General features: G+C 37.1%; 1 protein-coding gene across 2 annotated transcripts in view; it reads left to right on the top strand.

Moving 5' to 3' along the window:
* Positions 1-21,663, top strand: part of LOC127852897 (protein MMS22-like) — a 91,461-nt gene that overhangs the window by 20,684 nt on the left and 49,114 nt on the right. The window contains exons 7-15 of one of the 2 annotated variants that reach the window (XM_052386930.1): positions 431-551; positions 3,474-3,609; positions 4,417-4,544; positions 9,342-9,458; positions 13,585-13,663; positions 18,297-18,418; positions 19,795-19,866; positions 20,194-20,313; positions 21,129-21,247. In XM_052386930.1, coding sequence (XP_052242890.1) covers positions 431-551; positions 3,474-3,609; positions 4,417-4,544; positions 9,342-9,458; positions 13,585-13,663; positions 18,297-18,418; positions 19,795-19,866; positions 20,194-20,313; positions 21,129-21,247 — 1,014 coding nt within the window. The remainder of the gene's footprint in view (positions 1-430; positions 552-3,473; positions 3,610-4,416; positions 4,545-9,341; positions 9,459-13,584; positions 13,664-18,296; positions 18,419-19,794; positions 19,867-20,193; positions 20,314-21,128; positions 21,248-21,663) is intronic. The other variant, XM_052386931.1, reaches the window with a different exon arrangement.

Here is a 21,663-nt window from a genome sequence, read left to right as displayed (position 1 = left end):
CCGTGTATGCATTAAGCCCCGTTTTTCCTGTCGTTCTGTGTATGCATAAAGCCCCGTTTTTCCTGTCATCCCGTGTATGCATTAAGCCCCGTTTTTCCTGTAGTCCCGTATATGCATTAAGCCCCGTTTTTCCTGTCGACCTGTGTATGCATTAAGCCCCGTTTTTGTGGAAACTGTTGTCCCGTGTATGCATTAAGCCCCGTTTTTCCTGTAGTCCCGTATATGCATTAAGCCCCGTTTTTCCTGTCGACCTATGTATGCATTAAGCCCCGTTTTTGTGGAAACTGTTGTCCCGTGTATGCATTAAGCCCTGTTTTTCCTGTAGTCCCGTATATGCATTAAGCCCCGTTTTTCCTGTCGACCTGTGTATGCATTAAGCCCCGTTTTTGCAGAGTGAGGCTCACATTGATAATTGTCCGCATATTTTCAGAAGCCCCCCAACAGAGGAATATCTGAGGCAGTTGTCCCGGAATTTGCAGTCACTGTTGCTACATGTGGGTAGAATATTGGACCTCCCTAGCCATATAATACAGTCTGCCATTTCAATGAAGGTACACCTTACATGATCCGGTAGTTTTGTCTGGTTAAAGAAATTATTAAAGTCCTTGGGAACTTTTAGACCTCAACCTATTCTAAAGCTTTAAATCAACCAGATTGGCGAAAAAAAGAAAATCTGGTTGACAGTCCCTTTAAATGGGTTAAAAGTTTCTCTTGCTCATATGGAGTCATTTCCGATCAAATACCTGGCACCACTTTGGTGAGTTTTGGTGATCAGAATTAGCAATGTGGGATAACTGTCAGATACTTGTCAGATTCAGATTGTGAATAACAGTGAGAACAACTGTGAAACTTATTATCCCCACGATTTTTGAAAAGCGTGGGCATATTGTGGTGACCTTGCCGTCTGTCCGTCAGTTCTGGCCACTACATCCTCCTACACTATAAGCACTAGAACATTGTAACTTACACACATGGTAGCTATGAGCATATGTGCGACCATGCACTATTTTGAATTTTGATCTGATCCCTGGGTCAAAAGTTATGGGGTTTGGGGTGAGGCCGGGTCAGAGATTTTCACTCATTTTTTTATGTTATGTACTTTAACATTGGCCATAACTTTTGCAATATTAAAGATAGCAACTTGATATTTGTCATGTATGTGTATCTCCTGGAGCTGCACATTTTGAGCGGTGAAAGGTCAAGGTCATCCTTCAAGGTCAAAGGTAAAAAAACAAATCCAAGGGAAGTAGTAAGCTTTAAAGGGAGGTAATTAATGGAACTGCCAAATGATTTTTTTTTAATAAATCAAAGCGCCGCAGTAGGAGGCATTGTGTTTCTGACAAACACATCTCTTGTTTTATGTTATTTTACATTAACTTCTTCATTTCTACAGCGATTTACTTCCAATTGATACTGAACATCTCTAATGACAATCTCAATTATGCATGGCCTCATTACCAACCCTGGGGCACCCCTGGGTCAAACATGTGGCGTGGGGGGAATACGGACAAAACCCCTCCCGGATAAAAACCCTCCCGTCATTTTCATAGGGGGCGGACGAAAACCCTCCCGTGAATAAACATGGGCGGACAAAAACCCTCCCATGAAAAAAACGGGGGAGGACAAAAACCCTCCCATGAAAAAACGGGACCGGACAAAAACCCTCCCGTAAAAGAAACACTTAGTGTTGCATTCATTAATCCGATAAAATTACCCATCGTGTGTATTGTGTTTTCAGGGGTGTGAAATTGAAAGAAAATGTGTATCCATTAACTGTAAACATACCGCTTTCTAATTTGCATATATATCCGATAATCCAATATAATAACAACATCAATTAAAACATAAAATGAGGCCATTTATAGACGACTGAATTTTAATTTAAATTGAATGCAATACGATACAGTGCAACGTTTAATCGCGTCATACTCTCATTCATGCAAAAAAGTGCTTTCCGGGAAGTTTCTGAAAACTTTGCGAAAATGAAAGTAAAATTATGTTAACAACTAACAATTCGTTAGCATGTAACTAATTTGTCTCAATTACTTATTTAATTTAGCTTTGACTGTAACGTTTTCAATTACATTTTTGCAGACAATATAAAGCATACTGTATTGTCAAATATGTCAATGATTCGGTTATTGAGGCCCACTAATCAGCTAATCATAACAATTAACTAGTTAATGGCATCAATAATATGTATCAAAATAGCAAACTGTGAATCTGCAACTGCGGACAAAAATCCTCCCGTGAAAGCAATTAAACACCGACAAATGTAATTGCTTCACACATTGTGGCATTCATTAATCCGCAAAATTTACTAAAAATAGCAAACTGTGATTCCGCAACTACTTTTAGTTTTTAAGTAGTTTAATCACAGAATTAATTAAAAGCAATTAAACGCCGACAAATGTATTTGCTTCACACAATGTTGCATTCATTAACCCGAAAAAATCACTCAATGCTGACAACATTTGTTCAAAATATCATACTGTGAATCTGCAAATATAAAAAGCAATTTGTTTGTGTAAAGGCACACAAGTGTCTACAATGTTGGTTTTTGTTTATCAATTGATTATGCTTATTTGTCAATGTATGTAACATTATACTGTCTAGACTTCATAATACTTGTTATAAAACGAAATAAAGAATGTCTTGGGAAGCCTGTGTCCGCCTCTGTGATTTTTGCGATGATGACTAAAAAAGAAACACGACTTTGATGTTCTTAATGCACTGGCCGGCGCACAATTGTTGATAGTGTATTCGTGGCTCAGATCACGGGAGGGTTTTTGTCCGGTCCCGTTTTTTCATGGGAGGGTTTTTGTCCTCCCCCGTTTTTTCCATGGGAGGGTTTTTGTCCGTACCCGTTTATTCATGGGAGGGTTTTCGTCCGGCCCCTATAAAACTGACGGGAGGGTTTTTATCCGGGAGGGGTTTTGTCCGGCATTCGGCGTGGGGATATGCGTCAGCCTCTGCCGCCCCATTTCTAGTTAAAACATAAGTGGATTCAAGAATGGTATTATTAGTTAAACTTGTTCCCTTCTTGGCGTATTACTTGAGGAGGCTTTATGTGGGTTTTTTTTGGTTTGCGGATTGGTTCATCAGTATTTTTTTGTTAAATATTCCATGTTAAATAGTGTGTTGGTTTATTAGTTTCAAAGAAGAGTTATTTAATGATTTATATCAAAATTATTACAAAAATTGAATCTTTTCCTATGATGACTGAACAGACTCATAGAAAAATATGACCCATCAAGGGTTGTTAGGGTGCCTTCCTAGAATTGGCCTGTTACTAAGGAAGTCAAGTATCCAAAAGATAAATTATTTGGCCTTTATTTTGTTTAGAAGACATAAACAAGTAATCAAATGTCTGAATTGTATTGAAATTGTTTTCATTAAGTATTAAAAGTCAACTCTTTAAGTGGTTGATAATTAGCCAGAACGCAGCCCTTCCTGACTTATCTCTTTTTCAGGCCAGCCTGGCTCATCATTGTTTACATGCACATCTTGATGTGTACTGGAGATTACTCGCAATTCTGCATGCTGTCACCTCGAGCAAGACAGGTAGGAATGATGATGAGCCAGCCATCAGTGTTTTCATTTGGAGAGGTTCAATATATTTTCAGTTCAGAAATGCCACAAAAAGTACACTTTTCCTCTTTTCTGATTGGCTACTTAAATCCAACTATATCAAACTGGACACTTTCCCTGCTTTCTGATTGGCTAGTTAAATCCAATAATAGAAAACTGGACACTTCCTGTTTTCTAATTGGCTTCTTAAATTCAATTATAGAAAACTGGACACTATTCCTGTTTTCTGATTGTCTTCTTTAATCCAATTATAGAATATCTGACGCTTTTCCTGTTTTCTGATTGGCCACTTAAATCCAATTATAGAAAACTCACTATTACTGTTTTCTGATTGTTCTTAAATCTAATTATAGAGTACCGAACATTATTCCCGTATTCTGATTGGCTATTTAAATCCAATTATAGATAACTGGCCATTCTGCATGGTTTCAACTCTATTTGCTTTGCAGTGATAAATCGTGATCAAGTATATTTTTATGAACTGCTATATTTTATCTTTGAAGCAAATTTATAAACTTCGAAATTGGTGATACATGGCCTAAAGGTTAATTCAGCCTTTATTGTGGGCAAATGGGTCTTAATGCATGTGCGTAGATTGTCGTCCTAGATAAGGCTAATCAGGGACGACACTTGATACTTTATGTAATTTTGCATCTGAAGGAAGTAATCCAGTCTAGGCACTAAGTGTTGTCCGTGATAAGATTGTGTGGACTGCTTTGGCTTATCTGGTACGACACTTGAGGCACTATAATATTGAGCCAGGTTTAACCAAAATGAAGCTCAATTTTAAAGACTGTTCTAAGTGTGTCCTGCTTGTTTCTCCAGATGCCCTGGCCAGGGACAGGTGGTGTACCAGTGTTGACAGTGACCTTGACCTTGGGATCTATGAACAGATGGTCCAGGTCATACTTTGGGACCTGGTGTCCATGGCAAACAGCAGATTTGTGTGTAATGTACGTTTTTGAATTTCAAAGACTCTTGATTTGAGTGTAACTTTTAGAGAGGCCAGCGGGGCTTATGTCATGGTCCTGTGTCCGTCGTGCGTGTGTCCGTGCGTGCGTGTGTTAACTTTTTCTTTAAACATCTTCTTCTCCTAAATTACAAGTCCAATTTTGATAAAACTTCTCACAAATGTTCCTGGGGTGAACCTCTTTCAAATTTGTTCAAATTATGCCCCTGGGGTCAAATATGACCCCGTCCCGAGGGTCAATAAATTGAACATATGCTTATATAAAGCCTATTTTGTGCAAACTTTAAAAATCTTCCTGTCCATAACCATTGGGCCTAGTGCTTCCACATTTGGTATGTAGTGACATTTAATAGTTCTCTACTTTGTTTGATCAAATTATGCCCCTGGGGTCAAATTTGACCCTGCCCCGGGGGTCACAAAAATGAACATATGCTTATACATGTATAAAGCCTATTTTGTGCAAATTTTAAAAATCTTCTTGTCCATAACCGTAGGGCCTAGGGCTACCAAAATTCGGTATGTAGTGACATCTAATAGTTGTCTACTTAGTTTGTTCAAATTATGCCCCTGGGGTCAAATTTGACCCTGCCCCGTGGGTCACAAAAATGAACATACGCTTAAATAAGGCCTATTTGTGCAAACTTAAAAAATCTTCTGTCCATAACTGTATTGCATAGGGCTACCAAATTTAGTATGTAGTGACATCTAATAGTCCTCTACCAAGTTTGTTCAAATTAATCCCCCGGGATCAAATTTGACTGCTCCCCAAGGGTCACAAAATTGAACATTGCTTATATTGGGCCTATTTTGTGCAAACTTAAAAAATCTTTCTGTCCATAACCATTGGGCCTATTTCTACCAAATTTGGTATTATTAAAATCTGAAAGTTCTCTACCGGGGGTCTCAAAAATGAACATACACATGTATGCTTAAATAAGGCCTATTTTGTGCAAACTTTAAAACTCTTCTTGTTCATAATTATAGAGCCTAGGGCTACTAAATTTGGTATGTAGTGACATCTTATAGTCCTCATTCCAAATTTGTTCAAATTATTCCCATGGACTAAAATTTGACCCTGCCCCTGGGGTCACAAAACTGAACATATGCTTATATAAAGCCTCTTTTGTGCAAACTTTAAAGATCTTCCTGTCCATAACCATTGGGCCTAGGGCTACCAAATTTGATATGTAGTGACATCTTGTAGTTCTCTACCAAGTTTGTTCAAATTATGCCCCTGGGGCCAAATTTATCCCTTGAAGGCTCCCATTAAAAAGTTGTTCAAGAAAATTTGATTCGTTTAAACACATGGCCACAGGAAGTCGTTGAACTTTGCATGTTTATGGGTTTTTGCTTTTTATTCCTTATGGGATGAATTAACTATTTTCTGCTGAAACTAAAAGTTTATCAAAATACACTTTTTAGTTATAAGAGATAAATGCATACATGTCGAGCATGAAAGGTAGACCAACACGTTGACTATCCATAAATATTAACCCTTTACAAACGACACATTTTGGACTGCCCCAAATTGAAAGAGATTGCAGACGAGAAATAATATTGTTACAGACTATTTATAAATTGGCTGGGTGGGGTAGAAATCATTGTGAAAAAAGGAGAAATTGCTCATTATGAGCAATTTCTCCTTTTTTGAAACCGAAAGTCCTGTTTTAAAAAGGAACACAAACTCTTCAGAAGGAAAGAGAAAGTCACATGCTTGAGTACATTTCAACCCATGCGCATTGCACGCTTTTTTCGCATAAAAAAACAGTGGAGCGATACAGGGCCATCATGGCCCTCTTGTTTTAATAATAAGATAGCCTTAATGTTGCATGCTATCATTTTAAGTTTTTGCTGTTTTCTGTTTAAATGTCTTTTTTTTTAACAGAGTGAACAAATTTAGAGGTCACATTTTTATGCCCCCTTTTGAAGAAAAGGGGGCATATAGTGATTGGACTGTCCATCTGTCTGTCTGTCCGTCCGTCCGTCTGTCTGCCGGTCTTTTCGTCACACTTTGCGTTAAGGTTTCGAAAAATGCTCATAACTTCTATGTCCCTTGAGATATAACCTTCATATTTGGTATGCATGTGTATATGGACAAGGCCTTTCCATACGCACAAATTTTTTTACCCCTGTGACCTTTACCTTGAACTTAGGGTCCGCGTTTAGGTTTCGCAATCTGCGTTTAGGTTTCGAAAAATGCTCATAACTTCTATGTCCCTTGAGATTTAACCTTCATATTTGGTATGCATGTGTATATGGACAAGGCCTTTCCATATGCACAAAATGTTTTACCCCTTTGACCTTTACCTTGAACTTAGGGTCCGCGTTAAGGTTTTGCAATCTGCGTTTAGGTTTAGAAAAATGCTCATAACTTCTATGTCCCTTGAGATATAACCTTCATATTTGGTATGCATGTGTATATGGACAAGGCCTTTCCATACGCACAACAATTTTTACCCCTGTGACCTTGACCTTGAAGTAAGGGTCCGCATTTAGGTTTCGAAATCTGCGTTTAGGTTTTGAAAAATGCTCATAACTTCTATGTCCCTTGAGATATATCCTTCATATTTGGTATGCATGTGTATATGGACAAGGCCTTTCCATACACACACAAATTTTGACCCCTGTGACCTTGATTTTGAACTTAGGGTCCGCGTTTAGGTTTTGAAATCTGCGTTTAGGTTTCGAAAAATGCTCATAACTTCTATCAGGTGTGTATAGGGGGCATAAGTCATCCTATGGTGACAGCTCTTGTTGTTACAACAATAAAAATAATCATTTTTATGCCCCCCTTTCAAAGAAAAGGGGGCATATAGTGATTGGACTGTCAGTCTGTCTGTCTGTCCGGTCTGTCGGTTTTTCCATCACACTTTGCGTTAAGGTTTTGAAAAATGTGTTTAGGTTTCGAAAAATGCTCATAACTTCTATGTCCCTTGAGATATAACCTTCATTTTTGGTACACATGTGTATATGGACAAGGCCTTTCCATACGCACAGAATTGATTACCCCTGTGACCTTGACCTTGAAGTTAGGGTCCGCGTTTTAGGTTTCGAAATCTGCGTTTAGGTTTCGAAAAATGCTCATAACTTCTATGTCCCTTGAAATGTAGCCTTCATATTTGGTATGCATGTGTATATGGACAAGGCCTTTCCAAACGCATACATTTTTTTACCCCTGTGACCTTGACGTTGAACTTAGGGTCTGCGTTTAGGTTTCAAAATCTGTGTTTAGGTTTCGAAAAATGCTCATAACCCTCATAACCTATGTCCCTTGAGATATAACCCTCGTATTTGGTATGCATGTGTATATGGACATGGCCTTTCCATACGCACAAAAAAATTTGACCCCTGTGACCTTGACGTTGACCTAAGGGTCCTTGTTTAGGTTTCAAAATCTGCCTTTAGGTTTCGAAAAATGCTCATAACTTCTATCAAGCTTTTATAGTGGGCATAAGTCATTCTTTGGTGACAGCTCTTGTTATATTTGGTTTTTGGGGTCCATGCAGATGGAAACTCGTTTTTATCCCTTTTAAAATGTATGTCCAGTAAAATGGACTTTTTTAATGCTTTTATTCAATCATTATCCCATGCCAAAGGCAGAGGGATAAAGAATTAGTGTTATCCCTCCGTCGTTCTGTTCGTCCAACATTCCATCCGTCTGTCTGTCATTCCTTCTGTCCGTCTGTGACAAAATTTTGAAATTTGCGGGGAATATCGATTCAAGGAATTTGCTTGTGAATGTTTAAACTGTTGAGTACCTGGTAAAATGTTATGCTAATCTTGGATGCTGAAGAGGGCTTATTGACATGTTCTATTTCATGGAATTTTTATGCCCCCAGTAGGATGAAATATATCAGTCGGAGTCTGTCCGGCATTCCATTTTCCGGAGGTTTTTTGGAAAGCGCTATAAGATATTGAGCTGATTTCTGGCATGACCTGAAGATGAAGTGTGAGTTTCCACCCGATCCATTGAATTTTGGGGAAGTTATGGGTCTTGGACTTAACAGTTTTCTCTTAAATAGCTGCCGTGTGGCTTCAAAGCGCAGTAGGGTGAATTGTGTTTCAGTCATCTTTTTTGTGAAACATTATCGCAATTGTTTTGTGCCACTTTCAGATTTTCATGAAAGGAGTCGCATATTAAAAGATGTATGCGTTGCAAAAATACATCTTGTGTGTAGTTTAAGATTTTTGTACTTTATAAAAGTCAAGATATTAAGCTATTTTGGTGTTCTGAAAACTAGTATCTTTCTAGTTAGTTGTGTAAAGATGATTTTTTACATAACCAACAAGACTGATGCACGATCTGATTATAACACACTAATGTTTCATTCATTATATGACCTGCATATTTGTAAAATATGACTTTTGCCATATGCATTAAGCATAGCTCCAGCCAATCCCGCTCATTTGTTCAGTCTAATCACATCCTGGCTGTGGGCTATAAAGTAACGGAAATGTTAGCTGTCTCATTAGAGGACAGGCTGGCTGCATATGACATTTGAAATATTTTCCTTTGACGCTGATTCATGTCTTTTTCATGTTTACTATCCTTGAATACTTGAACTAATTTATGTGAAGTAAACAATTCTTTTTCTGCAAATCGACCATAATTGCAGAAGTCACGCAAGGGTTTGTTTTGACATAAAAGGTAGTCCAGTTAATTTGAAAAGTAAACACTTGCATGGAATACAGTATCTTGTATCAATTTGTTGTGAACAGTATGTTTTGGTGACCAAAAAAAAAGCATTATAATAAAATCCTGCTACTAATCCTATTGCAGGTTCCAGCTGGTGGCAGTTACGTGGGCACATCTATGTTCACCTGTACATGTGTGAGAGAACTGTGGTCTATGATACTGAAACTGACACAATGGAGGGCACATACACATTCCAGAGATGTATGTTTGAGTGTGTATTATATTGATATGCCATGACTTGTTCTTTTCCTTTAAAAATTCTGGGGTCTTCATAATTGTGAATGAATCATGTACACATAGAAAGTTTTTCAAAATATGTGTGGGAAGTTGGGCAGAATCATTGATAATGCCTGTAATTGTTAACAAAAAATCACGCATTTTATGTGTAAGGATTGACTGACATGTATTAATGTTCAACAAGTTATTCAAGACTATTATACAGGGCATTCATCAACTAAGACACATAATGGTATATAATTTTTATACCCCCCTTCGAAGAAGAGGGGGTATATTGCTTTGCTCATGTCGGTCGGTCAGTCGGTCCGTCCACCAGGTGGTTGTCAGACGATAACTCAAGAACGCTTGGGCCTAGGATGATGAAACTTCATAGGTACATTGATCATGACTTGCAGATGACCCCTATCGATTTTGAGGTCACTAGGTCAAAGGTCAAGGTCACGGTGACCCGAAATAGTAAAATGTAGGGATGTCAACGAATATCCGAATATTCGGTCCCGGACCGAATATTCGGATACTATTTTCCGAATCGAATATTTGGAAGAAAAAAATCAAATAACATCGAGTAATTTCAAAGACTTTGTATTCGTGAAATTTGCTTCAAACATTGTAAAAAAGTTGTTCCTCGTGTCATAATGTTTAGTCCGGATAATTCGTCGCTATGGTGATGACAGTATACCGGTCATAAATCCCGCTAATTGCCGAACAAAGACAGTCACTATGTGTCAAAATTATGATAGGTTCAAATCGCATCGGCAATCAAAACACCGACCTGCACTTGATCCAATGACTCGAATTACATTTAAAATTATCAAAGATTAAATGAGTAAAGGAAAAGCCGACCTGGTGTAAAAAACAAATAAGACCGTATGGAAATTTAAACACCGACCCGTCTTGATCTAATAACTCGAATTACATTAAACATGATCAACGATTAAATAAGTAACGGCAGTGCTGACTTGGTGTGAAAAACAAAAAAGATCGTATGGTTATAATCACGTTGTCCAAAAGCTTTGAGAAAATAATTTACTCAACCTCTAATGAGTATTTGCGTATCGTATGGTCCAAACTTTAATTAATTACTCAATATTCAATCAGGTATTATATTTAAAGAAATGTTTTTGGTATTTCGCCCTCATTTAATTGAAAATACATTTGTATTATCATTGCTACACGCATAAAGTAAATCTCTGTCCAATCAAAATGCCACCTACACCTTCCGCTGCTTGGAAGTATTTCACGAGATCATCCGATAAGAAGTCGGCAACGTGTAACTTGTGTGGAGTTAATCTTACGTACATCCAGGCCGGTACGACGTCCAATCTCCTCAATCATATTAATAACAAACATCCATCTTCTGCATCTTCGAATGATGCTGGGGACTCTAAGAAACAGTCGTCAATGTCATCGTTTTTGAGTACTCCTAAGAAAGTGTGTTTCCGAAAGTGAACGGCTTACATGTGCTATTGCGGAGAAATAGACTCTCCAGTGATCTGGTCGACGCAATCGTGTTTTTAAATAAGAACAATGTTCATGTGCCCAGTGACGCCGATCCGAGTGACTTTTAAATGTGGCAACGATGTTTTATTTGCATGTGTTCGCTATGTAAATAAAACGTTTAAGTTCAGTTTAAATTATTTATAGATCTAACTGTTTTGTCATGTAATTATTTTGTCGTCATGTAAATATAATGTTTCTCGTTCTATTGTTGATGTACAATATTAAAGCACGTGTTCGCTATGTAAATACTACGTTTAAGTTCAGCTTAAATTATTTATAGATCTCACTGGTTTGTTATGTAATTGTTTTGTCGTCATGTAAATATTATGTTTCTCGTTCTATTGTTGATGTACAATATTAAAAGTTTAAAAACAGTTTTCGTCGTTCAATTTTAACAATTTGCGACGGCAATGCTGTGTCAATATTTAGTCACTTCCGGGGAACTTCCGGTAAAAACGAAAGTAGAATTCATGGAGTAATGGTACGGTAAACAAAGTTGAATTTTTTCTAACAGATGTTGACCGAATATCCGAATATTCGTTCGGAAGGATGACCGAATATCCGAATACCAATATCGGTATTCGTTGCCATCCCTAGTAAAATGGTTTCCGGATGATAACTCAAGAACGCATACGCCTAGGATCATGAAACTTCATGGGTAGATTGATCATGACTCGCAGATGACCCCTATTGATTTTGAGGTCACTAGGTCAAAGGTCAGGGTCACGGTGACCCGAAATAGTAAAATGGTTTTCGGATGATAACTCAAGAACGCATACACCTAGGATCATGAAACTTCATGGGTAGATTGATCATGACTCGCAGATGACCCCTATTGATTTTGAGGTCACTAGGTCAAAGGTCAAGGTCACGGTGACCCGAAATAGTAAAATGATTTTTGGATGATAATTCAAGAACGCATATGCCTAGAATCATGAAACTTGATAGGTAGATTGATCATGACTCGCAGATGACCCCTATTGATTTTCAGGTCACTAGGTCAAAGGTCAAGGTCACGGTGACCCGAAATAGTAAAATGATTTTCGGATGATAACTCAAGAACGCATATGCCTAGGATCATGAAACTTCATAGGTAGATTGATCATGATTCGCAGATGACCCCTATTGATTTTGAGGTCACAAGGTCAAGGTCACGGTGACCCAAAATAGTAAAATGATTTTCGGATGATAACTCAAGAGCGCTTTTGCCTAGGATCATGACACTTCATAGGTACATTGATCATGACTTGCAGATGACCCCTATTGATTTTCAGGTCACTAGGTCAAAGGTCAAGGTCACAGTGACAAAAGTCGTATTCACACAATGGCTGCCAGTACAACGGACAGCCCATATGGGGGGCATGCATGTTTTACAAACAGCCCTTGTTAAGATTAAAAATATGCCAATGTAAGCATACTATTGTGAAATAATTATTATTCATCATTTAGTTTTTTGTTTTTTTTTCGTCAGTAGACCGATTGGGGAATTTAAGTTCCTAACAAATAATATATCACATATTTAAACAAAACGAAGACTAAATTACCCTAGGCATGAAAGACAAATATCCAACAAAACCATGCATACATGTTGCATCTGTTATGCGAGCAAGATAAATCCATTTATGACACAAAGTGGAGTATGTTACACAGTGTACTTAAATTACACAGGACATTACCAGTTTGGCCATGATTGTAATTGAATAGAACTTATTTGCAATATGCCTCCCTCAAACATTTTTTAAGGGTTATTTAGTCCTTTTTTCGCTTCAAACACTCATTAAGGGTTACTCAGTCCCACTTTTTCGCTTCAAACACTTGTTGAGGGTTATTCAGTCATCACTTTGTAGCTTCAAATACTTGTTAAGGGTTATTCAGTCATCACTTTGTCGCTTCAAACACTTGTTAAGGGTTATTCAGTCCCACTTTGTTGCTTCAAACACTTGTTAAGGGTTATTCAGTCCCACTTTGTTGCTTCAAACACTTGTTAAGGGTTATTCAGTCCCACTTTGTTGCTTCAAACACTTGTTAAGAGTTATTCAGTCCCACTTTGTTGCTTCAAACACTTGTTAAGGGTTATTCAGTCCCACTTTGTTGCTTCAAACACTTGTTAAGGGTTATTCAGTCATCACTTTGTCGCTTCAAATACTCATTAAGGGTTATTCATCGTCACATGGTAAACCCAGGAATGCAAATTGCGCATGCATATATTGCATATAATTGTATATATTTTATACATATAATGATCAATCTACTTGCGTTATTTATAGTAAACTGGTAGTTACCTGGTAGACATATGCAGTAAAATTTTATTACCAAATATTCTGAAAATAGGAAAACTTGACAACTTTTTTCAAGGAATGTAATATACCAGTCGTGATATTTTAATCAATGTAAACTAATGATTGTAAAAAAAATAGGGTATTTTAGAACTTTTTTTTTTCGTCAATGTAGTTGACTGTCCTTTAATGTAAATTATAGATTTTGTTTTAATAGGTTTTTCAATAGAAACCATACCCAAAATGATTTCTGTTTCATGACAACCCTTTGCATTCAAAGCCTTGCATATATGCAAGATGTTGTTTGTCTTCAGTCGTTCTGGATGTGCATGCACCATGTGATGTCGGATGTCCTGGATGCAGACAGTCACCAAACACCCATGGATCTGGATGGTAGTGTATCACTGTTATAGTGCCCAATCTGGATATATGTTAAATATCTAGCCTCAAAATAAGTTTAATATCTAGCCTTGATATAAGTTTAATATCTAGCCTCAATGTAAGTTTAATATCTAGCCTTGATATAACTTTAATATCTAGCCTTGATATATGTTTAATATCTAGCCTCAATATGAGTTGTATATCTAGCCTTGATATAAGTTTAACTAGAAATGGCGCGGCAGAGGCCGACGCGTATCCCCACGTCGAATGTTTGACCTAGGTGTGCCCCAGGGTTGGTAATGGGGCCATGCATAGCTGAGATTGACCGTATTGTCATAAGAGAGGTTCAGTATCAATTTGAAGTGAATCGGTGTAGAAATGAAGAAATTATAGTAAAAGGCAATTTTGGGTGGGTGTGGTCTATGTGGGCGGGGCGCCCCAGGGTTGGTAATGGGGCCATGCATAGTTGAGATTGACTGTATTGTCATAAGAGAAGTTCAATATCAATTTGAAGTGAATCGGTGTAGAAATAAAGAAATTATAGTAAAGGCAATTTTGGGTGGGTGTGGTCTATGTGGGCGGGGCCCCAGGGTTGGTTATGGGGCCATGCATAGTTGAGATTGACCCTAATGTCATAAGAGAAGTTCAGTATCAATTTGAAGTGAATCCGTGTAGAAATGAAAAAATTATAGTAGATGGAATTTTTTGGTGGGTGTGGCCTATGTGGGCGGGCGCCCCAGGGTTGGGATTGGGGCCATGCATAGTTGAGATTGACCCTAATGTCATAACAAAAGTTCAGTATCAATTTGAAGTGAATCCGTGTAGAAATGAAAAAATTATAGTAAATGGAAATTTTTGGTGGGTGTGGCCTATGTGGGCGGGGCGCCCCAGGGTTGGGAATGGGGCCATGCATGGTTGAGATTGACCGTATTGTCATAAGAGAGGTCCAGTATCAATTTGAAGTGAATCGGTGTAGAAATAAAGAAGTAAATGTAAAATAACCTAAAAAAATGAGTGATAATTTCTGACGCGGCCCCACCCCAACCGCTATAACTTTTGACCCAGGGGTCAGATCAAAATTCCAAATAGTGCAGGGTCGCACATATGCTCATAGCTACCATGTGTGTAAGTTTCAAGGTTCTAGTGCTTTTAGTGTAGGAGGAGATAGTGGCCAGGACGGACGGACAGACAGACGGACGGACGGACGGCGGAGATAACCACAATATCCCCACCTTTTTTTCAAAAAGCGTGGGGATAATAACTAGCCTTGATATATGTTTAATATCTAGCCTTGATATATGTTTAATATCTAGCCTCAATATGAGTTGTATATCTAGCCTTGATATAAGTTTAATAACTAGCCTTAATATAAGTTTAATATCTAGCCTTGATATAAGTTTAATAACTAGCCTTAATATAAGTTTAATATTTAGCCTGGATATAAGTTAAATAACTAGCCTCAATATAAATTTAATAACTAGCCTTGATATAAGTTCAATAACTAGCTTCAATATAAATTCAATAACTATGCTTGATATAATTTTAATGACTACCTTCAATTTATGTTAAATAACTAGCCAATTCTCCCATGAAATTGTAGACTTATGGCCCTTGGATTATTCGAAATTGCTGTTCAAACTTCTTTCTGCTCTCTTAAGTCCAACAGTTTTCATTGATATTGATCATTGAACTTATCAAACATGTTCAATGTTATACTTACTTACAAAGTCATTTGTCAAATTAATTACCAACGTTGACTTTTCCATTAAAATAATTTAAGTTACCCAAGTTTATTGGTTCTATCCAATATTTAACAACATTTATAAAATGTCTTTATCAGTACTAACCTATAGGAGGCTTCACTTGGTAAAAAAAATGCAAAAGCTCTTGTTAGCTCACCTGAGCACAACGTGCTCATGGTGAGCTTTTGTGATCGCCTTTTGTCCGTCGTCCGTTGTCTGTCGTGCGTTGTGCGACGTCAACATTTGCCTTGTTCACTCTCTAGATGCCACATTTATTGTCCAATCTTCATGAAATTTGGTCAGAAGATTGGTTTCAATAATATCTTGGATGAGTTCGAAAATCGTTACGTTTGCTTGAAAAACATGGCTGCCAAGGGGCGGGGCATTTTTCCTTATATGGCTATTTATGGCTATAGCAAAATCTTGTTAACACTCTAGAGGCCACATATTGTCCGATCTTCATAAAACTTGGTCAGAAGATTCATCCCAATGATATCATGGACGAGTTCGAAAATGATGTCGGTTGGTTGAAAAACATGGCCGCCAGGGGGGCGGGGCATTTTCCTTATATGGCTATAGTAAAACCTTGTTAACACTCTAGAGGCCACATTTATTTTCCGATCTTCATGAAACTTGCTCAGATAATTTATCCCAATGATATCTTGGATGAGTTCAAAAATGGTACCCTTGGCTTCAAAAACATGGCTGCCAAGGGGCGGGGCATTTTTCCTTATATAGCTATATATGGCTATAGTAAAATCTTGTTAACTTTCTAGTTTGCTCAATCTTCATGAAATTTGGTCAGAACATTGGTTTCCTGTGTAGTAAAGTTTGGTTTTATTACGTCAATATTATGTGACATTGACTGTGTTATGTAATTTTTCATAACACAGAATTTTCACACTTATGATAAGCCTTTCAACTAAGAGATAACTGAAAGAAAGACAACATGTACATGATTTTGCAGTATTTATGCAGTATTTATCTCCCTTGTTTAACCTGGTTCAGTAATCTATTTTTAGTTCTGCTCTGGAATTTGGGAAGATATTGATCATTGATAACTGCACTGTTCTGAGGGAAAATTGACTACTCTGCCTTTGATCTCTTCTGAACTGTATAAAATAAGCTGTTTTGGCTGATTTAAACACAGCTTGATGCTTTCTTGAAAAGTTAACAGCTCTTGAAAAAGGTTGGAATTTTGAAATAATTAAACTCTAAATTATTTTTAACACCAGCATCAAGACATTTTGGCATTATTTTCTAAATTATTCTTATTATTTAGATTATTTTTAGTTGGCATTTTCTAAATTAGAAAGACTCTATTCTATTTCAATAACTGTAGTAAATTTTTCTTATTTTTACATTTGATTCACTGAAGTTTCCTAATCTCCATAAATATTGTTCTTTAGATTAAATTAGACCTATTTTGTAAACTAGATTTTTGAAGCACTTTCTAGATTAACAGTAACTTATATTTATATCAGGTTTTTTGACAGATTTTGAACTTCTTTTTACATTCATTAAGGTATTTGCTGTATGTTGTTCATTTTTGTAATGATACTTAGATTCTTTAGACTTGGCTTGTGCCTGTTCTTACTTTTCTGTCATTGTTCTTCATTTTCCGAGTTCTTGGAATAAAAATTAGTTATTTTTGTTAAAGCTGCCTTGGTTTTCACTTATAAATAAATTCTTCGAGTGTATTTAGGCGTCCCTGACTGAATGCCTTTAGTTAATTGAATTACAACCAGTCAGTATATTCATCCTGACCGGAAATAAGAGTTTGTCAAATAAATATTTCCGCATTACATAAGTGCTTACAAAGTTACATAACTTGTAACCGTCCTGTGACCGGTTCATTTGCGTTAGCGAAGGAGACCGCACTACCACACCTGGATAGGACAGTTGAGTTTGATAATAGTTTGGATTGGTAAAAAAACATGGCCGCCAGGGGGGGGGGGTCTTTTTCCTTATATTTATATAGTAAAAAAGCTTGTGAACACTCTAGAAGTCACATGTTTTGCCTAATCATCATGAAATTTTGTCAAAACATTAGTTATGTGGATGACTCGGACGAGTTTAAATATGGTTGTGATCAGTGAAAAAACATGGCAGCCAGGGAGTGGGGCAGTTATATGTATATTGTGACAACATTTGAACAGTCTAGAAGACACATTTTTTTCCAATCTTCATGAAATTTGGACATATCTTGGGAGAGTTCAAAAATGGTTCAGGTCTGTTAAAAAAAACATGGCCACCAATGGGCCATTTGTTGTTCATTCTTCATGATACTTGGTTAGAACATTTGTTCCATTGATATCTTGGGCTGAAAAGAACAGGTCATTTCTTTTTATCTCAGGTGAGCGACTTTGGGCCGTTCAGGCCCTCTTGTTTTTATTAGCTCATTGTTATATGCAAATATGTTTACCATAAATCCTGTTTAAGAATAAAGTTGCTAAATTTAAAATGAAGTGTCCATTGTCTGCGTAAATCATCTATAATGCAGGAGTATGATTTCTCCTGCATCGAGCTTATTTAATGCTTTTTCATTAATAAATACCAAAATAGTCTTAAATAGTTCTTATTTTTGTGTGGACTCTTATCTTTTAAAAATAGTTTTAGTGAGCCCTGTAAGTAGAGACAAGTAATTTAGATCCATAAGGTGATTCAAAAGTCACACCTCTGATAGTGTGTTTCAAAGGGCACAAACATTTCATGGGTATGGTTTCAGCCTTGAGCTTTAGAGGTCACATGTTTGATTCATAATAATAGGAATGTTCTCAGTATCTTTCAAAAAGACACCAACAACCAGTTTGTCCCCGAAAACGGACTTAAGAGTGTCTATATAAGCCCTTTACTTTCTCTGGGATGAAGCTAAACTAGATCTTGCACTGATTGTGTGACAGACTGCAGAGTGATGTTTAACCCAGCGGAAGGGTTCAAGGTCACTGACCCTGTAGGGCTCTCCCTCTGGATGATGTACAACATCTCCCCGCTCTTCATGGAGACTGCAATGGATGGGCCACTGGTGAGATTGGTGCTGTAAAATAATTTCATATCAGTTTTCATAAATTCAGTAGATATATCTCAGTGAAACACAATTTTATATATAAAATATTCCTGTGACCATCGTTCTAAATTGTTTAAAATCAAGGCTTTTTCTAAAAAAATTTGGAATATATCAAGCCGTGAAAGTTTGGCATTTAAGTGTCAATTTACTTTTAATTGGGGGAAAAGTATTATTGCTTGATTGATAGATTTTGTATAAATAATGATAAAACATACATGAAACATAAATTCCCAACATAAATAAGTCAATTAAATGGACATAACAACTTATAACTCATTGTTTCTATACTAATTAGGTCTATTTCAAGACACCTGAAAGTCCATACATCAATCAGGAATTTTGAAAGTGGATTTGGACCCCATACCAACTTTTTGCTGTTTGAAATATGACTAAAGAATGAATATAAAATCAGCTGTAAAAAAGGCCATGACATTAATTTGGTCCACTATATAAGTTGGAAGAGTTCAAACAAGTTTTAAACAAGAACAACTCAATAAAAAGTTGTTCTGTACAAAGATTGTGCAAGTGATTGCCATGTGGTCAAAGCTGGGCATGCCTCAAGTTCACATGGTACATTTAGGCTTGCAGAATTGCAAAATTACTTTTGTTGAAATAGAAATGAAAATGTTTCCTAAAGATTTCAAAAGGAATGGATAATTAACTACACATTGTTTATTTATTGGTTAATAAACAATTATAAGAAATAAATTGAGCCAATCTCTGGGAAAACAGGGTTTAATGCATGTGCGTAAAGTGTCTTCCCAGATAATCATTGGCTACACTTTCTGTTTAACTCTTTCAGTGCTGGAACCGAACTTTGAAGGCCTTTGCAAACAGTTTGGATCCAGATGAGACGCCACAGAACGTGGCGTCTCATCAGGATCCAAACTGTTTGCTATTCTGATAGTAATTTTTGAAAAAAGTACAAGAAAATGCTAAGCTTAGAAATTCAGCAGACAACTCTTTAGCAGACGACAAATTTCCCAGCATGCAAAGGATTAAACTGGATTTTGCTAAGAAGAGACTTAGTTTAAATAAAAATTATAATAAAAGCGAATTGTTGTCCCTGGTGAGCCTGTGCGGACTGCACTAATCTGGGATGACACTTTACACATGCATTAAGCACTTTTTTCCTAGAGCGAGGCTGTATTTCTTAAAGCTGACTGATTTATGGTGTCCATATCAATTAATGTCTTCTTAAAGCTGACTGATTTGTGGTGTCCATATCAATTAATGTCTTCTTAAAGCTGACTGATTTATGGTGTCCATATCAATTAATGTCTTCTTAAAGCTGACTGATTTATGGTGTCCATATCAATTAATGTGTCTTTCAGTACCCAGGAGATGGGAAAGCAGTGAGCTGTTACCACCATGTCCAAACTGTACTCAAGAAATGTCTGACCATGGTAAGGTGACAGGAAATGTGTGCTGTATTACACATGTCATCCCTTATAATGTGTTCTGTATGTCAACTAATTTAAGTTTAAGTACTTTCTTTGTCATAGTTCTGATATTGAACACTATTTTTGTCTGAGTTCCATGGTCTTTTTCTACAGTTTCGTTTGGGAACTTTTTAGGGTCGAAGATCTAAATTGACCATAAAGCTTCTTTTTTTTTACATAAGTGTTGTTTGGAGACAAAAGTGGAATGCGGGGGCCTCTATGTCTTGTTTATATTAACTCATAGTTTCTCCTAATTTCATGAGTTTGTATTATCATGCTGGTTTATTTCAGCCTGGGTTGACAGAGACAGTATTGCGCAATCACTTGAAAGCTGTCCTGTTAATCACTAGCCAGTGGGAGCCCAATACACCTATACTTATCCTACTGTGGGACTATTTCTACAAAACACTGGTAAAGTCGCAAATTTTGCCTCACCATATTTATTCTATGCTTTTTTTCTAACAACTACAGAATCAATGTCACAAGAAAATATACTTATAACATTTTCATGCTCAATGCTTAGAACAATCCTTTATACTATTTCCTGCTGCCACTAAGCAGAATGCATGTCCAGTTAACCTCATGTTGTTGTCCCCTACCGGTTTCACCGGAGGGGACTTATGGTTTGCGCTCTGTGTGTCCGTCTGTCTGTCTGTCTTTCTGTCTGTCTGTCACACTTTTCTGGATCCTGCGATAACTTTAAAAGTTATTAATATTTTTTCATGAAACTTAAAATATGGATAGATGGCAATATGGACATTATGCACGTCATTTAATTTGTTCCTAGGTCAAAAAATCTGGTTGCTATGGCAACAAATAGACTAGAAATACTGCTGAAAAGGTTGTTTTCTGGATCCTGCGATATCTTTAAAAGTTCTTAATATTTTTCAATGAAACTTGCAACATGGATAGATGGCAATATGGACACTATGCACGTCATTTCATTTTGTTCCTACGTCAAAAATTGTGGTTGCTATGGAAACCAAAAAAAATATATAAAAATCTGAAAATGGTGGAATTTCTGACAATGGTGGAGCCGGTAGGGGACCATATTGCTTGACAATAGCCTTGTTTTTACTAAACAGCAAAGAGAGCTATCAGCTCTTTATATAACGTTTAACAAATCATCACATTTTAGAAGCATCCTTAAAGCACTTAGAGACCTCTGATCAAAGAAAATTGTATTTCAAGACTCTAAGAGCACGTCTCAAGTTCATTTGTTCCAGAACAATTGCGAGAGCTATCAGACCTCAAGTGGGCGCCTGGATGGCCTGGCCTGTGTGGACAGTACAGTGGTTGGGCTGTATGAACGCTGCAAGCAGTGGACCCTGGGGCATGCTGACAGGTAACCAGGACGATTAAAGATCAAGTAACTCAATACATGAGCAAAAACCTATTTACAAACAGCAAGGCACGTGTTTCATTACCACCTAGGAGGCAGGTAAATATAACAACGTTCTGCTAAAGGTAAATGACCATGCCCAATTCGACCACACCATGTACAACGTTCTGCTATTTTTAGCTCATCTGAGCTTGAATTGGTAATCAACATTAGCTTGTTATTGCACTAGATGTCACATTTTACTTCCTATCATAAACTTGCTCAGTATGTTTCTCTTGAATATAAAATATAATATAAATATATGAGTTGGAATCTGGGTCATGTGTGTCCAAAACCTAGGTCACCAGGTCAAATCTTTGAAAAATATTGTTATCTTTAGAGGCCACATTTATGACTCACTCTTGCACGTGAAACTTGCT

Source organism: Dreissena polymorpha, chromosome 12 (genome assembly GCF_020536995.1).
Source record: "Dreissena polymorpha isolate Duluth1 chromosome 12, UMN_Dpol_1.0, whole genome shotgun sequence".
NCBI classification, from domain to species: Eukaryota; Metazoa; Mollusca; class Bivalvia; order Myida; family Dreissenidae; genus Dreissena; species Dreissena polymorpha.
The sequence above is the reverse complement of the archived record's forward strand: the minus strand, read 5'-3'. Positions and strand labels throughout refer to the sequence as shown.